A 16,510-nucleotide genomic window follows, 5' to 3' on the forward strand; every position below is an offset into this window, starting at 1 on the left:
TTTGGAAAAGATAAGAAATTCAAGGTTGAAAAATCATAGAAAGCGATAATACTTTGGGGCAAGAAAGGAGGAAATATATGAAATGGTGAATGTCATGAACGACTTAAAAGAAGTGCAAAGAATATGAAACTGTGCCTTTTCTTTAGGGAAAAAAAAATAGAGGGGCCCACTTGCATATCTTCAAGCAACACAGAGGTATCCTTTCGTGTAAATGGGGTGAGGGTGGGGGGGAGAAAGGTAGAAACACAAAATGTCCTTCTCCCTTACTACCATTACTAATCTACCCAGAACTATCCCATACAACTCCTGTATTAAGGTGTCTATAATTATTTAGCCTCATATTGATACTGTTGGCACATAAAGTCAAAACAATTCATAATATCAACTCTAGGAAAAATTCTGCCATTAAAAAAATGCTTTCAAAAATGATCGCAGATCTAATATTGGAAAGAATCTTTGAGACCACCCAGCCCAACCCTCTTCATTTCACAGATGAAGAAACTGAGGCCCCAAGAAGTTAAGTGGCCTGCCAAGGTCAAAGTGGTATTAATCAATAGAAAAAGGATTTACACCCAAGTCCCCAGACCCAGTGCTCCCTCCACTGCAGGCTATTCTCCATGATGTCCATTTCAGTCTGAGGGAAGACTGAATCAATGAACTGATATTAATAACCAGGGAGAGTTTCCTGAGGATAAATATCCATTTATCATAACAGAACAGGGCCACTATGATTCCAAACTATTTATTCTGGGTGCTAGTTTTCATTATTAAATGATCTGTTATACTATACAGTGATTACCTGGTTAATGAAGAAGAACCGGATTATATGTGGATCATTTTTTTCCCACTTTAAAAACAGTTGACAGGAAATCTTCAAGGAATGGTGGTATAGTGAAAAGAAAGAAAAATGTATCCAACTGTGACTGTTCAAGCTATTTATTTATTTTACCTTCCCCTATTAGAACATCAGCTGCTTGAAAGAAGGGACAGTTTTCATTTTCTATGAGTATTTCCAGGGTGAGCATAATGTTTTATCATTCATTCAATAAACATTTCTTTTAAAAGTGTTTTCTAGGTGACAGGTACTATGTTAAGTTAGTTATGGGGTACAAAGGAAGGCAAAAAGAGAGATCCTGCTCTTTTGAGAATCTTACGTTCTAGTGGAGGAATGTACATTCTACTACATTCTATATATCCTTACAAACTGTTGTATGGGATGGATTGGAAATAATCAATAAAGGGAAAGGACTTCATCTAGGATCTGAAGGAAGTCATAAAGGACTGGGTAACGGAGGGGACCATATAACCCAGGTATATAAGTAAAAGAACAGTGTAGAAAGTCAAAGAATCTTCAAACTTTGGGGGCTTTTCGAGATCTAAATTCCCAATTTCAAAGTGAGGATTGTCTGAAGAAACTGAAGTTCAGAGTTCCAAATTAATTGTCATATGCCAACCAGGACAGGAATACCAAAATAAATATAAAGATCTCTCAACCTTTGCTATAGTAAGGAGAGAGACAGCCTCTGAGTCAATTTTGTATCAATTTTGACACATCCTGGCTATTTGATCCTAATCAAATAATTTGGCTTCTCAGTTGTCCCAAACACTAAGATTCTAAGTCTTTTGACTATTAGTAAAAAGAATTTCCTAAATGGAAGAGCTCTATAAGAAAGAAATCATATATACACATAAACTTAATTGTGTATTTCTCTGAAATAAACTACAGGGGTGTAATGGAAAAGAAAGCAGGTGAGTGGGGTTAAAATTCTAGATTCTTCCCTTTGCTATCTTGCACAAATCATTACTTTAAGAGTTTGGCCTAAATGATCTCTACACAGAAATCCTGGAGAATGCTAAATCCAGTGATATATCATTTAGTATCTTCAAATTAATTTTCCCCCCTCATCCTCTGAAGATTTTAAAGCCTATATGAGAACAGAGATTTTGCTAACTAAATTTATTTTTCTTTTATGAGAAGCTTTAAGAGATCCAGGTAGATGAAACAGGACCCAATCCTTTTAAATTTACTTTTATATTTAAGATTTTTTTTTCCCTGGGGCAGCTAGGTGGCACAGTAGATAGAGCACCAGTCCTGAAATCAGAAGAACTTGAGTTCAAATCTGGCCTCAGACACTTAACATTTCCTAGCTGTGTGACCCTGAGCAAGTCACTTAACCCCAATTGCCTGAAAAAAGAATTTTTTCCTTTTTCCTAAAATATCCATACTTTACAATGTTCTTTTTAAAATTAAAGTCTTTCTAGTGTTTATTTCCTCTGATTTACTAAAGACTCGAACATTTTAAAAAATTTAATAAAACTCAAATTTTGAGGAGGGATGCACTTTTTTTTTTTTTTTTTGGAATAGTTCTATAATAAGATCTAAGGACATCAAGTTTCAAAGTAAAAACAGCTACCCAGAAAGAATCAGAAGTGGAAATGACTACTGTGGGGACCGGAATGTCCTCCCCGATCCCTGTCTTGTTTAGCTTTAATTAAAAAAACCTAATAACTTCAAGGGGATGACAAAAAATCAAAAGGAGGAGATCATTACTAAATGAAAGAGAAGGTGGCTGTTCTGAGGGGATGGTAGAATTGACATAGGTGTGAAGGGGTGAAAGAGAGAAGAAAGGAAGAGAAAATGGAAAGATGAGATTCCAGGGCACTTCACTGCAACCTCACAGGCATTACAAGGCCATCGTAATGACCAGCTCCTTTGACTCACAGACTTCTGGTGGATTCTCAAAAGAACCCGTTTAGTACAGCGGTCCACCGTGGCGGCCCACTTCCTGTGCGCCTCTTCCTCCTCCTCCAGCAAGCACCGCCTCAGGTCCTGCTTGTCGGCCTTACTGAGGGTCCTGTCCGTGACAGGCCGCACCAGGTGGGTCAGGTTGAGGTGGCTATACAGGCTCCGCTCCACCACATAGGTGATATTGAACTCGCTGACTGAGGTGCGCCCTCGCAGCCTTCTACTGGGGAAGCCGCAGCCTCCTCCCCCTTTGGGTTTCTGCCGGAGCAGTTGTAGGTCGCAAGTGGTAGCACTTAGGCCCTTTCTAGAGGGGCGCTGGTAGAGAAAAGCTCGGGAACAGGAATAATTAGTATCCATTTTCTTCAACCGGATTTGCTTCCTGACACTTTGGACCTCCTCTAGGGACACCAGAAGGTGATGCTTATGTCGACTGTTGTCATAAAAGCAAACACTTTCAGTACTTACCCCATGGCTTAAGGAGCCGAGACTTTTCTTCATCTCCCCTTCGGTGAGAGAGCGGCAGACCTTCTGGGTCTTCTCTTCCTCCGGATAGGAGAAAAATGTCCCCATCTTTTTAGGGGGCTTTATCAGGCCGCGGCCATCTCCTTTGCTAAAGGTTTTAACCAGTTTCCGGCCAGCACCCCAAGTGTCCAGGCTGCTGGATGAAGGAGAAGTGGTGAAGGAATCCGAATCATCCTCTGCTGGTTTCTCAGTGGAGCCATCAAAGTAGAATGGCTTCTTGTGAACTCCAGAGTAGAGAGCTGATCTTTCATCCAGGATTGGGGAGCTGGCAATTGGATGATCCTCCACACCTGGAGCTGGGGAACAAAACAGCATGCATGATTTATATACTTCTTTTTTTTTTTAATTAAAGCTTTTTATTTACAAAATATATGCATAGGTAATTTTTCAACACTGACCCTTGCAAAACCGTGTGCTCCAAACTTTCTCCTCCCTTCTTCTCTCCCCTCTACCCCCCCCCCCGTAAGATATAAACCAATACATGTTAAATATGTTAAATTATATTAGATTACTTGCCATCTAGGGGAGGAAGTAGGGGGGGGATTGAAACACAGGGTTTTGCAAGGGCTAATGTTGAAGAATTGTCCATGCATATGTTTTGAAAAATAAAAAGTTTTAATAAATAAATAATATTTATAATAATAATAAATAAATAGGTGAGTGATTAAATAGATAAATGAATAAATAAATATTTATAATAATGACAATGAATAAATAAAGAGGTCAGTGATTAAATAAATGAATGAATAAATAAACAAATGGACAGAGGAGTGAAATATATGTTAAGTCCAATATATGTATACATATGTGTACAATTATCTTGCTGCACACACACACAAAAAAAAATCGGATCAAGAAGAAAAAAACTGGGAAAGAAAACAAAATAGCAAGTAAACAACAACAGAAAAAGTAAAAGTGTTACATTGTGGTCCACCCTCAGTTCCCACAGTCCTCTCTCTGGGTGTAGATGTCTCTCTTCATCATAAGATTATTGGAACTGATCTGAATCAGCTTATTGTTGGAAAGAGCCATAGATTTATATATACTTCCTATAAATATACCTTCTGGATTCATTACCATTTTTGTTATTTTTATGTTGTATCTACCATTAAAAAGTAAGTTTAGGGCCTAGATGTTGTTTGCCTTTTCTTGTATCCCTGGTCCTTGGTACAAGAACTTAATAACTGCTTTTTATTTTTGCCTTGTACAAACTATAAGATGAATGGCTAGCTAAACTTGTACACCAAATTCCCTCTCTTTCACTTCAACCCCCAGCTGCTCTTTCATTCTATGCCCCGATATTCATTGAAAGTAAAGAATATCAAATAGCCTCTTTCATTTTTAATTTAACTACTTCTGAAATAAGAGATCTAACATTTTTCATGGATAAAGATCAATAAATGATTTTTTCCATTCCTCAAAAAAAGAAAGAGAGAAAGAAAGTAAAGAACATTATCCCTTGACTGAAGCCAGTTCCAATGATCTTGTAGTGATGAGAGCCATCTACATCCAGAGAGAGGACCGTGGGAATGGAGTATGTATCACAACTTAGCACTTTCACTTGTTTTGTTGTTTGCTTGCATTTTGTTTTCTTTTTCATTTTTTTCCCTTTTTAATCTAATTTTTTCTGTGCAGATACTTATATAAATATGTATACATATATTGGATTTAACATATATTTTAACATGTTTAACATATATTGGATTACTTGCCATCTAGGGGAGGAGGTAGAGGCAAGAAGGGGAAAATTTGGAACACAAGGTTTTGCAAGGGTCAATGTTGAAACATTATCCAAGCACTGAAAATAAAAAGTGAAGGAGGAGAGGAAACAGGAGGAGGAGGAGGAGGAAGAGAAAGAGGAGGAGGAGGAGGAGAAAGGAGGAGGAAAAGATTATCCTACTAGGTGATCAGATGCATGGATGTACCCAAAGCTTGATTCAGTCATCAAGATTTGATCATGGGGCAGAGCTAGTTGGTGCAGTGGATAGAGTACCAGCCCTGAAGTCAGGAGGACCTGAGTTCAAATCTAACCTCAGACACTTAACACTTCCTAGCTGTGTGACCCTGAGCAAGTCACTCATCTCCTGATTGCTTCACCCCCCAGAAAAAAAAAAAAAAAAGATTTGGTCATATGTTTCCCCTTTAAATATTTTAAATCTGATCCTCTCAATAAAACTAAAAATGAGAAACTACTCACTTGAAAACTGTCATTTATAAATTATAAGACTAGCTGTTATCAACTTATTGTTTAGCATTTAAAGATAATTTTCCTACCTAACAGTTTGAAAGATCAGTCTTCAGAGATCTACACATAGGATCAATCTTTTTAAACCATTCTTTTCTCAATTCCATGTTAATTCCCATTGGCTACTATAGGGTAGCTGATAAATGCCAGGTGGCTGACACTAAATTTTTTTTAGTGTGCTTAAGTCTGAGCAGTTAAATCCTTGAGTAGAAGGCATTTTGGTGGGGAGCACCATTTTGCAAATGCAATTAATAAACACTCTGTAGTTGACAAGTCACACACACATCATCCAGTATACCCGATGATCTTGATCAAATGTTCCCATCAGCACCAGTGAGGTCACTAAGGCAGGAGAGCACTGATGTGCAAGCAGACATATCCAGCTTGATTTCAAGGATTTCAATTTGTGTCCCTGCCCTAAGTGTTCACCACTGCCAGGTATCTGGCCCCTTAGAACCCAGTGGAAAGCTCTGGACTTGCTGGCAGGGGGGATGGGGGTGTGGGTTCACTTGAATCCTATCCTATGTGTCTTATGAACAGATGCAAGAAAAGAAGTAGGTCAAATTGTGGGTGTACCGAGCCTGGCTGTGTTCCTCTAATTACGCGAAGGAAATTTTCTAACACCACAGCTTTTCACCAGCTGAATTTTTAAAGAGGGGAAAAAAGGAAAAAGCTTCTTGGAATAGAGGGGTGGCACTAAATATAACAGCTGGGACAAGGGCATTGGTGAGAAACTAGACGTGGGTGTTAAGGGAGAAGCTTTCACTAGAGATGAGTAACCTTTAATTGTTTAAAAAAAATTTTTTTTATAATTTTCATACACTAAAATTTTAGCCAAAGAATATAGTAGGAGAGAATGCAACAAAAGAATTGTCTTATCATGAGTTAAAGAAAAAAGAGATTAACAAATGTGCATACATGAAGGAACAAGTTCTCCCTGACCTAGAACCCAGCTCCATTTTACTATAATAATTGTTTGAGCCAATGGGATTGATTTTTGGCAACTTTGGTTTTCTGCAAACCATAGGTCCCTTTAAAGTACAAGTTTCAATTTTGTAGCTTCTTGGTGTAATGGGAGCTCTTTTCCCAGGGATATTATCCAAACAATTCCATGGAAATGGATCCCAGTGCAGCTTCCTGGCACGATGAGAACACCAATCTATAGAGTTTAAAATTAGGTTTCAGAATCTTTCAAACCAGAAAAGATAATAGACACTTTCCATTTGCTTTCCTGGTTACCAGGTTGCTGAAACAGTTTCACTGAACTTTAGAATTCCAGCCTTATGTTATAACAGGTATATTCAAGCATTCTAGTTTAAGCCTAACTGGCAAATCTGCTGCTTCCCAGCAAGAGACACTGCTTGCCTTTTTGTACAGATTGCCTCCATTGCCAATTGCATAGAATCAGTTTTAATATTATTTCGTACAAAAGGCCTACCCTGATTCTCCCAATCCCGAGTTCTCCCCTTTAAAAAGCTGGTATTTACTCTGTATATACAATATAAATGTGTTTGAGTATACTCATAATATATCATAATTATGCATTTTATCCCTCTGCCATTCTTAAAATAAGGGAAGGGACTATATTTTTGTCTTTGAATAAGTGTTCATTGCAGTGCCAGATACTTAGTGAGTACTACGCTCCAGATCCTGACTGGATCTTTGGAAATCACCATCTACCCAAAGAAGCTAATCCATTCAGTTTTAGCACTTAAGTCTCATGAGGAACTAATCTGAATAGTGATGGTGACATAAGGCTGGAGTCCTGAGGTTCAGGGATACTCCGTGTTTCAGCAACCAGGTAACCAGGAAGCAAATGGAAAGTGTCTTTGGAAGATTCTGAAACCTAATTTTAAACTCTGTAGTTTGGTGTTCTCATCTGTGCCAGGAAGCTGCACTGGGATCCATTTCCATGGAACTATTTGGATAATAACCCTGGGAAGAAGGCTCCCATTACGCCAAAAAGCTACAAAATTGAGGCTTATACTCCCTTAGTTAAAGGGACCCTGAGGTTTTCAGAAAACCAAAGTTGCCAAAAATCAATCCCATTGGCTCAAACGATGACTATGGTAAATGGAGCTGGGCTCCAAGTCAGAAAGAATTTGTGACTACATGTGTGCCTACTTCCTAATGCCTTTTTTCTTTAACTCCTAATAGAACAGTTCTTTTGTTGCATTCTGTGGTGACATTTTCTTTTATGCCATATTCTTAGGTGAAAATTTTAGTGTATGAAGATTATAATTAAAAAAAAAAACAATTCAAGGCTTTGTTATGATTTTAGTTACTTATCTCATTATTTTTGCTAGCCCTAAACGAGAGAGAGAGAGAGAGAGAGAGAGAGAGAAAGAGAAAGAGAGAGAGAGAGAAACAAACAAGAACAACCATTTTGCTATCTGGCTGGACATATAAATGCCTTTTACCCCTCTTCTCCTAACCCTTGCAGCACCCAACAATTTCTTAGTCTTGCTCTAGGAGCAGTAATCAAACCAACCTTATCTGGAAATAGTGTGACAACTGAATACACTAAATAATTCTACTCAATCCCTGTGATTCCCCCTGTCAAAAGTTTTCTGGACCCTAACTGCAAATTTGTGTGGTATCCCTCAACTCTACTCCCAAGTCTCTGGATTGTTTCATCACTCACTGTCTGTGTTCTTACCCTGGAAGTTCCTTCCACTTCTACAGCTTTCTCTTTCCACTGAAGAATTCATCCAAGAAGCTCTATTTTAAGATTAATTATCCTTTACTCCTCTCCTTATGCTTATCCTCATTGTCTACTTCATCACTATTCCTTTCCCTACTTCCCCCTAATCCCTACTTAGCTTTTTAGTTCCTTTTTATAAGTTGTCTTCCCCCATTAGAATGTAAACTTTTTGAGGGCCGGAATTGTCTCTCTTTTTTGCTTCTATTTGTTTTCTCAGGACTTAGCATACTGCCTGGCACAATAAATACTTAATATATGCTCTTGTTGATTTGACTGGAATGCAAACTCTTTAAGGATAGGGATGGCCTCCTTTGTGTATATTTAAGTGCCAGACATTATAGTAGGCACTTAATGTTGGTTAAATTTTTTCAGTAAATGAATACTGAAGGAATGATTGGTGCTCATGGATGCAACCAAAATTCTTTTTAGGGAGAAGAAGCCACCAGCTTAACAGAAAGCTGTTAAGAGACACAGCTGTAATCTTCGGGACAGAAATGGGATAAAAGAAGTGTCATTCATATAAAGGTGGATGGATTTGGACTTAGCTTAGGATTTAGGGTCTTACAGGATGTGGAGCAGCAAGTTCCATGATAGATGTCTCTTAAATATTATATTTTCCAAAGGTCCCAAGACCAAATCAAGGCTTCTCTAATTACAGGATTACCTCATCTTGTGCTGTCATATATTTGATTCTGAAATCAGGTGGCAGGCATATGTATATGTCATATATAACTTAGACTTCCAGAAATTCATAATCTGATCAGTCAATCCAATTGAAATCTGGCAACCATAACCAAATACAGCCATGATGGCTTGCTTGACTTAAAGGTTCTATGCCCCCTAGATGATCTCTTGCCTGAAATTTTATCATTAAGAAACTCAGGCATTTTTGGTATTGCCTATCCAAGCCTCCTAATTAAATAAAGCAAATATGCTTTAAAAGGGAAAATCAGCCACAATCATTAATACCACAATGAAAACTAGTTTATCAGATAACCTTCTTATAAGATTACATGGCCACTTGAGAATGCAGCCAGGACCAGATTAAAAGTTAGTTCCTATCTGATTTTAATGGATATATATATGTATATGTATATATGTATATTTAAAAGACTAGGTCAAGATAATAGAAAATTAGGAGTTCTTATGTAAAGAGAAAAAAGAGTCATTTTTTAAACATAGGGCACTGAGCTGGAGAGGCAGGCTTATTAATAATAATAATAGCCACAATTATAATAGTAACTGCCATTTTCATTGTGCTTTACAATTTTCTGCTGTAGCCACCACCAGGATTCTCAGTACCTGGAAGCAAGGGTGACTGCAGAAAAGCATAAAAACAACAGGAATAAGAAGATATCAATTTCATAATATCACCTGTGACCCAGAACTGTGACCTGTGATTTCTGGGGATCAACCGTAACTGCTACCTTGAATCCTAGAAATCAGAGATAATTCAAAGCACTCAAACTCTACATCCCTTATTTTGTCCCAGACACCTGTCATTTAGCAACACTTCAAGGATCAGTGATTTTTTGAGTGTAGAAACTCTTTTACAACCCTGATTATAGCCTGTCCATGACCAAGTAGGTAAATCTCAGAGATCTATCTCCTATAAAGCCCAGGCATGTTAAGTGACTTGTCGGTAGTCACACAGCTAGTAAATGTCAGAGACAAAATTTGAGTCCAGCTTTCCTGGCTCTAGCATGGTGTATCTATCACCATCTACTGTTAGAGTGATGGATTTGGAGCCAGAAGACCCAAGTTTCAATTTCTGTTCGACCATGTATTATCTGGAGGATACTGAGCAAATAAATTAACCCTTCAGGGGCTTAGTTTTACTTATCTACAAAATGAGAGGGTTGGTGTAGGTGACTTCTAGATTCCCACTACTTCTAAGACCATGAACCCATTCTAAATTTAAGCCAATTGTGATACATATAAAAAAATCATATACAAATAAAAAAATCAAATGAATGTTTATCTTGCTATAATCAATATAAGAATTATAATTTTATTGTTTTGGTAAATCAAAGCATTAAAAGAACTTTTTAACTTGCCAGGAACCCTTGTATTTGCCTCTGAAGTACAAAGATAGATAGAATTCAAGAGTTTTGGTCAGAGCCACTCTTATGGTTTCTTTGATTGATATATCCCCTTTGCTTCCTTAGCTACATGACTCTTGGCCCACACTAAAATTCCTCTAGAATGCCACTTCTTCATCAAGGCTCTTTTCAAAGCATACCTGAGGTCTCTCTTCATTGAGGTAATGGAATAAAGAGCCAGACTCCAATGGCACCATGGCCCCTTGTCACATTATGAACTGAAAGGAAGCTTTGAGTTTACATTAACAATAGCTATTGCAGGCTGAGGAACAGGAGAAGGAATAGGATCATCATTTTTCTTTAAAACTAAACTCTTACATAATTTTTTCTCTATTTTGCCCTTAATAAACATTCTATTTACTCCAGTTAATTTATGCCCAACTATATATTCAAAACAAACAACAACAACAAAAACTAGTTACATAAAAGTTGATTGAGGCTTACAAATGTTTCTTGTATCATTATATATAAAGTTCCACTTGACTATCAGAATAATAGCTGCTACAGTGCAGGTAGATAGGAATAGAGTGATGTTGTAGTTAAAATCTGCATTGGGTCTGAAGCAACAGAAACTAAAACAAAATCAACTTTTAAAAATAGCTATACTTCTGAACTTGTTCATAAAAACAAATCTCTATCTCTCAGTCTCTGTTTCTCCCCCACATATTTCCTCCCACATCCCTCCTCTCTTTCTTTTATTCCCTTTCAAAAAGTCTCTGGAGAATTTGAACCAAAACAATCAACAGGAAGACTATATCCTATCCAGTAAGTGGAAATTCCTTTTTCTCCTCTTCTTAAGCTTCTGTGTGTGCAATGAAAAGCCTTACACACACACACACACACACACACACACACACACACACACGAAAGTGATTGATTGGCCAAGTTCTGCATCCTTGCCAAACAAAAACCTAAGTACCACATTTTAACATGTGAGACACTCAAATTAAATGACCTTAGCAAAACAGTCTACCTATTTACAGTACCTGCTCCAAATAAGAAACCTTATTCTTATATGACATCATTTTTTTTTTAAAAGAGCCTCACAGGGTCACAAGCTCTATAAATGTACACCATCAACATAAAGACTTGTAAGGTCATAATCAAGATTCAAGCTATTCTTGTTACAATGACAGAAGCTGACATCTCCCTAGCTATTAATTTTTTAGTCTAATAACTCATGGGACAAAAGGATCCCTTTAAGTACACATTAGAATTTGATGTCCTTAAAAGACCCACATAACTTAAGCCTGAACTTGTTTACTGAGCTTGCGAGAGAGAGAGAGAGAGAGAAAGAAAGAAAAAGAAAGAAAGAAAAACCCACAAATTACACAGAGGAAATCTGAAGGGGCACTAAAGATATTCCAATTATGTTGCCAGCTAAAATTATTACTCAAGATATGTCTGTAAAACTAGGATCTGAGTTCCTGGGTAGAAGTAGTGATTTTTTTCCCCATTTACTCAGTTTTCACATTCAGTACATTATGTAAGAGCAATAGTAAGAAAGTATGAAACAGATGGGAAAAAATGACCACAGTACCAAACTTGACAACAGCTCTTAAAAATGGGTACTATAAGGACATCAATGTACAGGGACAATACGCTCTTTTGCCACTAATTACTTGATCATATAAGAAGCCTTACTTGATCATTTTTAGAACACTGTCTTAGTAACTTATAGACACACTTTCTTTCCACTAGTCTTTAGTCAAAGCTCAAAGTGTGATTAATTTAAATTGAAAATCTGAATTAGTTTGGAAGAACTAGGGTGTAGTTTGCTTTTTACCTTCAGTGCTGGGTTTTTTCATTTCTTCCACCCTAATGAGTTTCTTTCTGACTCTTCGAGTAGAGTTTACCAGCTTGTGTAACCTCTTAAACTTCACCGACTCCTCTGTTTCATCATCCGATTGTTCTCTTGACTGGCAAAGAAACAAAGGAAAAGTTAATCAAATAATTGGCTTCATGGCTTAATACCAGTTTAACCCCATTTCACAGTCCATCTGAATTTAGGCAATTTTGTGATGAAATCTGTGGTACTTAATAAAAGATTCATTAAAAAAAACAAAACAGAATATTGATTGGCTTCAACAAAGCACCTACCATTTTAACAACTAGTTCAGTGTAAAATCAGGTCCTATGCCCCCAAATACATATTCTTGACCTTGGATTGAGTTTCGTGTATTTGATCTCAACTACTTTCATGTCCGCTTTTAGTGTTACTCAGGCAGGACTCTCCTCTGCAAGGCTCTTCTTGTAATTCCAGTTATGCTGCTGTGGTTTGGGTCAGGCACTCATCTGTCTAGCCCGTCAGAACTAGCTGCTGAACGTGGTCACCAACTACTTCTTCCCAACAGAAAATCTGTTGACTTTTTCCAGTCCTCCCAGAAAATCAAAACCAGCCGGGCAGGAAGGAGGAAAAGATGCGAAAGCCCTTGCATCCCATCTGTGAGGAACAACACCCTGCCACATTGCAGCCAGCCCTTGTCCCTCTCCAGCCCCTTTCTGAAGGCTAGCATGAGGACAGACCCAGCATTCCTCCGACAATGACCAAGGGAAAATTCTGACCTTTTCCAGCTATACAGTACAGTCCATATTCCCCAGCATCCCATTTCGTTTCGCATCGGATCAAGTATGCTCAGTCCCAGCTGTTTTCCCTCAAGTATCAAACATTACAGAGACAAAAAAAATCCACTCTCCAGCAGCAGTGACACAAGCTAAAACAATCCTTTCCTTGTGAACGGGCTGAGGGCTTCATTTTCGAGCCAGCTCCCACATTCAATATGTTATTTCCTCTGTTCTATCTGCTCAGAAAGCTTAAGAAAAAAGAAAGGAGTTTCCCTTCAAATGACAGCAGAGCACTGGCTCCGGTGCATGAGTGCATTCCAAGGGAGCAAAGGCAGAGCACAGCTGGATCAAGGCACGCAAACACAGGCCACCTCACGGGCTTTGCCTGGGCTCCAGCCCACCTAATCCTGCACATCCTCTCCACGCTGGCATCTTGAGTCCACTTCCTTGCAAGTAACTCTTTCAACTCTTGCTTTTCCACTTAAGTACAACAAAAAGACTTTTAAAAGTACAGTCTAAGTAGGTATATGCAAAACTACACCACAGCCTTATCAATTATTAATCACAATTAACAACAACAAAAACAAGAAGCAATTGGCAAAGAATGGTCAGGAAGAAGAAGAATAAAACATCTGTAAAGAAAGGGTAGTGAATCTCACTGTCATCCTGAACGACCAGGAATTTATTCCTGCTTTCAGGACAATTAATCAGTCATTATATTTTCTGAGAGCATTCCAAATATGAAAAAAACCACTAGTCTGGGAGTGGATCTGGGTGTTTGGTGGTTATTTTGACCTCGGTTTTTATATCAGTGAAATGGGCGAATTTTGGATTATTTCCAATGACTGAGATTGAATTATAATACCTTTATTGTAGCCAATAGGTTCAGCTTCTATAAAATTTCTGACAAGCAGCAACACTGATTAGTTTAGTTTTTTTTTTTTTTTTTTCCTTACTTCATATTGGCTGAATTTGCTGATGGGAAGTGAAATGTCCACAAAATGGTTAACTAGATTATGAGCCTATAATCTCCTTAAAAATCTTCAGCTGCTTATATCTTAGATGATAAGTTCTTCTGGCAAATACCCATTTTAAAGCAAATGAGGGAAGTAAGTGGACCAGTGGATAGAGTGTCAGACCTAGAGTCAGGAAGATTTATTAGTTTCAATCTGGCTTATCTGTGTGCGTGACCCCGGCCAAGTCACTTAACTCTATTGTCTCAGTTTCCTCATCTATAAAATAAGATGCAGAAGGAAATGGCAACCCACTGCGGTATCTTTGCCAAGAAAACCTCAAATGGGCTCATGAAGAGTTGTACACAATTTGAAAAATGACTAAACAACAACATATGAATTATCCATGCACTCTTTTTTTTCTTAATGCAGAAGAAAACTTCTTCTAATGTAGGAAGATTCAGAATTAGAATCCCCAAATTCTAGGCACACACACACACACACACACACACACACACACACAATATGAATTAGTTTTGTCACTTCTACTCAAAGTGGGTTGGCAATAGTTTGTTTCAAATCAAGTCAAAGTCACTGATAATTCAAAACGCTTACCAATGTGAGTACCTATGATCTAGGTTTTTGGAAGGTGAAGCAACAAAGGCAAAAAGCAATAAGATGTAGAAAGTAACAGAAACAATTTTTGTTCTCAACACAAAGCTTTTGCTAGAATGGCATGACATTACTGTAAAGCCTCCAGAGGAGAAATCAAATATAGTTAAACCATGACAACAGATTGAATGGCAATGGCTGTTCTGAGGGCCTAGTTTCCTACGCCCAGCTTCATTCTGTTGGAAAATAATATATTCCAGGTACTTGTTAATTGCTTTCACATGCTCCATCTATTTTTGAGAAATTTGAGCTCCTTAGGACTTTGAACCAATGCTATTTTTATTTTCTTAGAGAAAGAAGGTCCTGGAGGTGTATGGCATACTAAGGCTCAACTCAAGGCAGTCAAGAACTTTCTGTTGGAAACTAGACAAGATAGATCCAGCTGGAAATGCTCATTATGGAGCAGTTATCTTGCTATCCAAGAGATTAAAAATGCTAAATGAAAGCAAAGGTATTGAAGGAGTTTGGGGGGAAAAGCTTATTTATGGAAAGGTCTCTCCCTTGACAGCTTACAAGTCACTCTGGCTCCAAAATAAATCTGAGGGATGCTCTTTACTGGGAAGGTGATGACTTCTCACTTCCTCCTCAGTGGAAAAAAAAAATGGTCCCAGAGAATGAATGCTTGATAAAAAAAAAAAAAACAATTTTAGAAGTTGCCTTTGCAGAAAGACAGGAAGAAGGGGGAAAGGGAGGGGGAAAGCGCACAAAACAAAACAGAACAAAGGAAAGAAAAAAAATGATCTTTCCAGCAGTTTCAATATTAAGATAATTCTATAAGCATTTATTAAATACCTAGTTTTACAAAAGTACTTCATCTAGCAGTGAAGTCTTGCACACAAAAATAGATGAGACCAGATGTCTGTCCAAGTTATAACTAGAGGTGATTTTTTTCCACTGAGGTGATAAGTAAAATTCTTAAAACCATTTTTCAGTTGTGTTCAGTCTTTGTGACACTATTTAGGGTTTTCTTGGCAAAGACAGTGGAATGATCTGCCATTTCTTTCTCCAATTCACTTTACAAGGCAAACAGGGTTAAATCATTCGTTCAGGGTCATACAGTTAGTGTCTGAAGTCACATTTGAACTCAGGAGAAAGTAAGTCTTCCTGACTCCCGGCCCAATGCTCTATCCACTATGCCACCTACCTGTCCCTATTGCATCAAAATAGAAATACGGCAGAACTTTCAGCTATTTTCAAAATAGTGTCTATATCCCATTATTTCCCCTAAGTTTGGAAATGTATGATTATGAACAGGGGGAAAATTGTACATACAGAAAAGATACATTGAAAACTTCCTGTGCAAAGTAACTTCTTAGGGAATAAAAGAAAATCTGCAACGAGTAATGAATGGCTTCCTGTTGTCAGAAAACTTTCATAAGAGTTGGAAAAGAATGCTGAAATAGCTCTACGCAAATATGTACACATGCATATTACACATACATAATACATACCTATGTCGACAGACATATGTACATAAAAATTTTCAATACTGTAACTATTAGAGGTCAAGACATATTCTGTAATAACTTGACAAAAAGAAATAGAAATGAAATTTAGCCCCCCAAATAAACATTAGTTTTGCCACTGTTCTATTATTCCTTAACCATAAAAGTTTAGCATTATCCTCTACTTCTTGTCTCCTCAAAGACAACTTGCCTATGCTAAGTGATGAGAAAAAATGGATTTACAGCACTGTAAATAGAAACATAACTTCTTTCCAGCTTTGCTGCTGCAGATTTTTCCACCAGAAAGCCCATATGGCTCAACTTTTAATTATTTTGGCTAATGCTATATGTAGTAATTCTGTGGTGAATGCTTAAGTGTTTCATTTCTAGTTTCCATAGCAACATTACATCAGATTGCAGACAGCTGGCTCCACAGTTTTAAACCATAACAAATTGACCAAGCCAATACACAAAACTAGTTGCTTTAAAGAGATAGCACGCCATTCAAGGGGCCAGAGCGTTGAATGAGGAACCTAAGGGGCCGATTTGGCAGGCA

General features: G+C 37.7%; 1 protein-coding gene across 8 annotated transcripts in view; it reads right to left on the reverse strand.

Moving 5' to 3' along the window:
- Positions 1–16,510, reverse strand: part of SASH1 (SAM and SH3 domain containing 1) — a 378,674-nt gene that overhangs the window by 36,548 nt on the left and 325,616 nt on the right. For 5 of the 8 annotated variants that reach the window (XM_031968401.1, XM_031968398.1, XM_031968399.1 and 2 more), the window contains 2 exons: positions 12,106–12,238; positions 2,723–3,564 (listed from right to left, as the gene is read on the reverse strand). In XM_031968401.1, coding sequence (XP_031824261.1) covers positions 2,723–3,564; positions 12,106–12,238 — 975 coding nt within the window. The other 3 variants (XM_031968406.1, XM_031968405.1, XM_031968403.1) reach the window with 3 other exon arrangements.

The sequence above is a fragment of the Sarcophilus harrisii genome, chromosome 4 (genome assembly GCF_902635505.1).
Source record: "Sarcophilus harrisii chromosome 4, mSarHar1.11, whole genome shotgun sequence".
Classification (NCBI taxonomy): domain Eukaryota; kingdom Metazoa; phylum Chordata; class Mammalia; order Dasyuromorphia; family Dasyuridae; genus Sarcophilus; species Sarcophilus harrisii.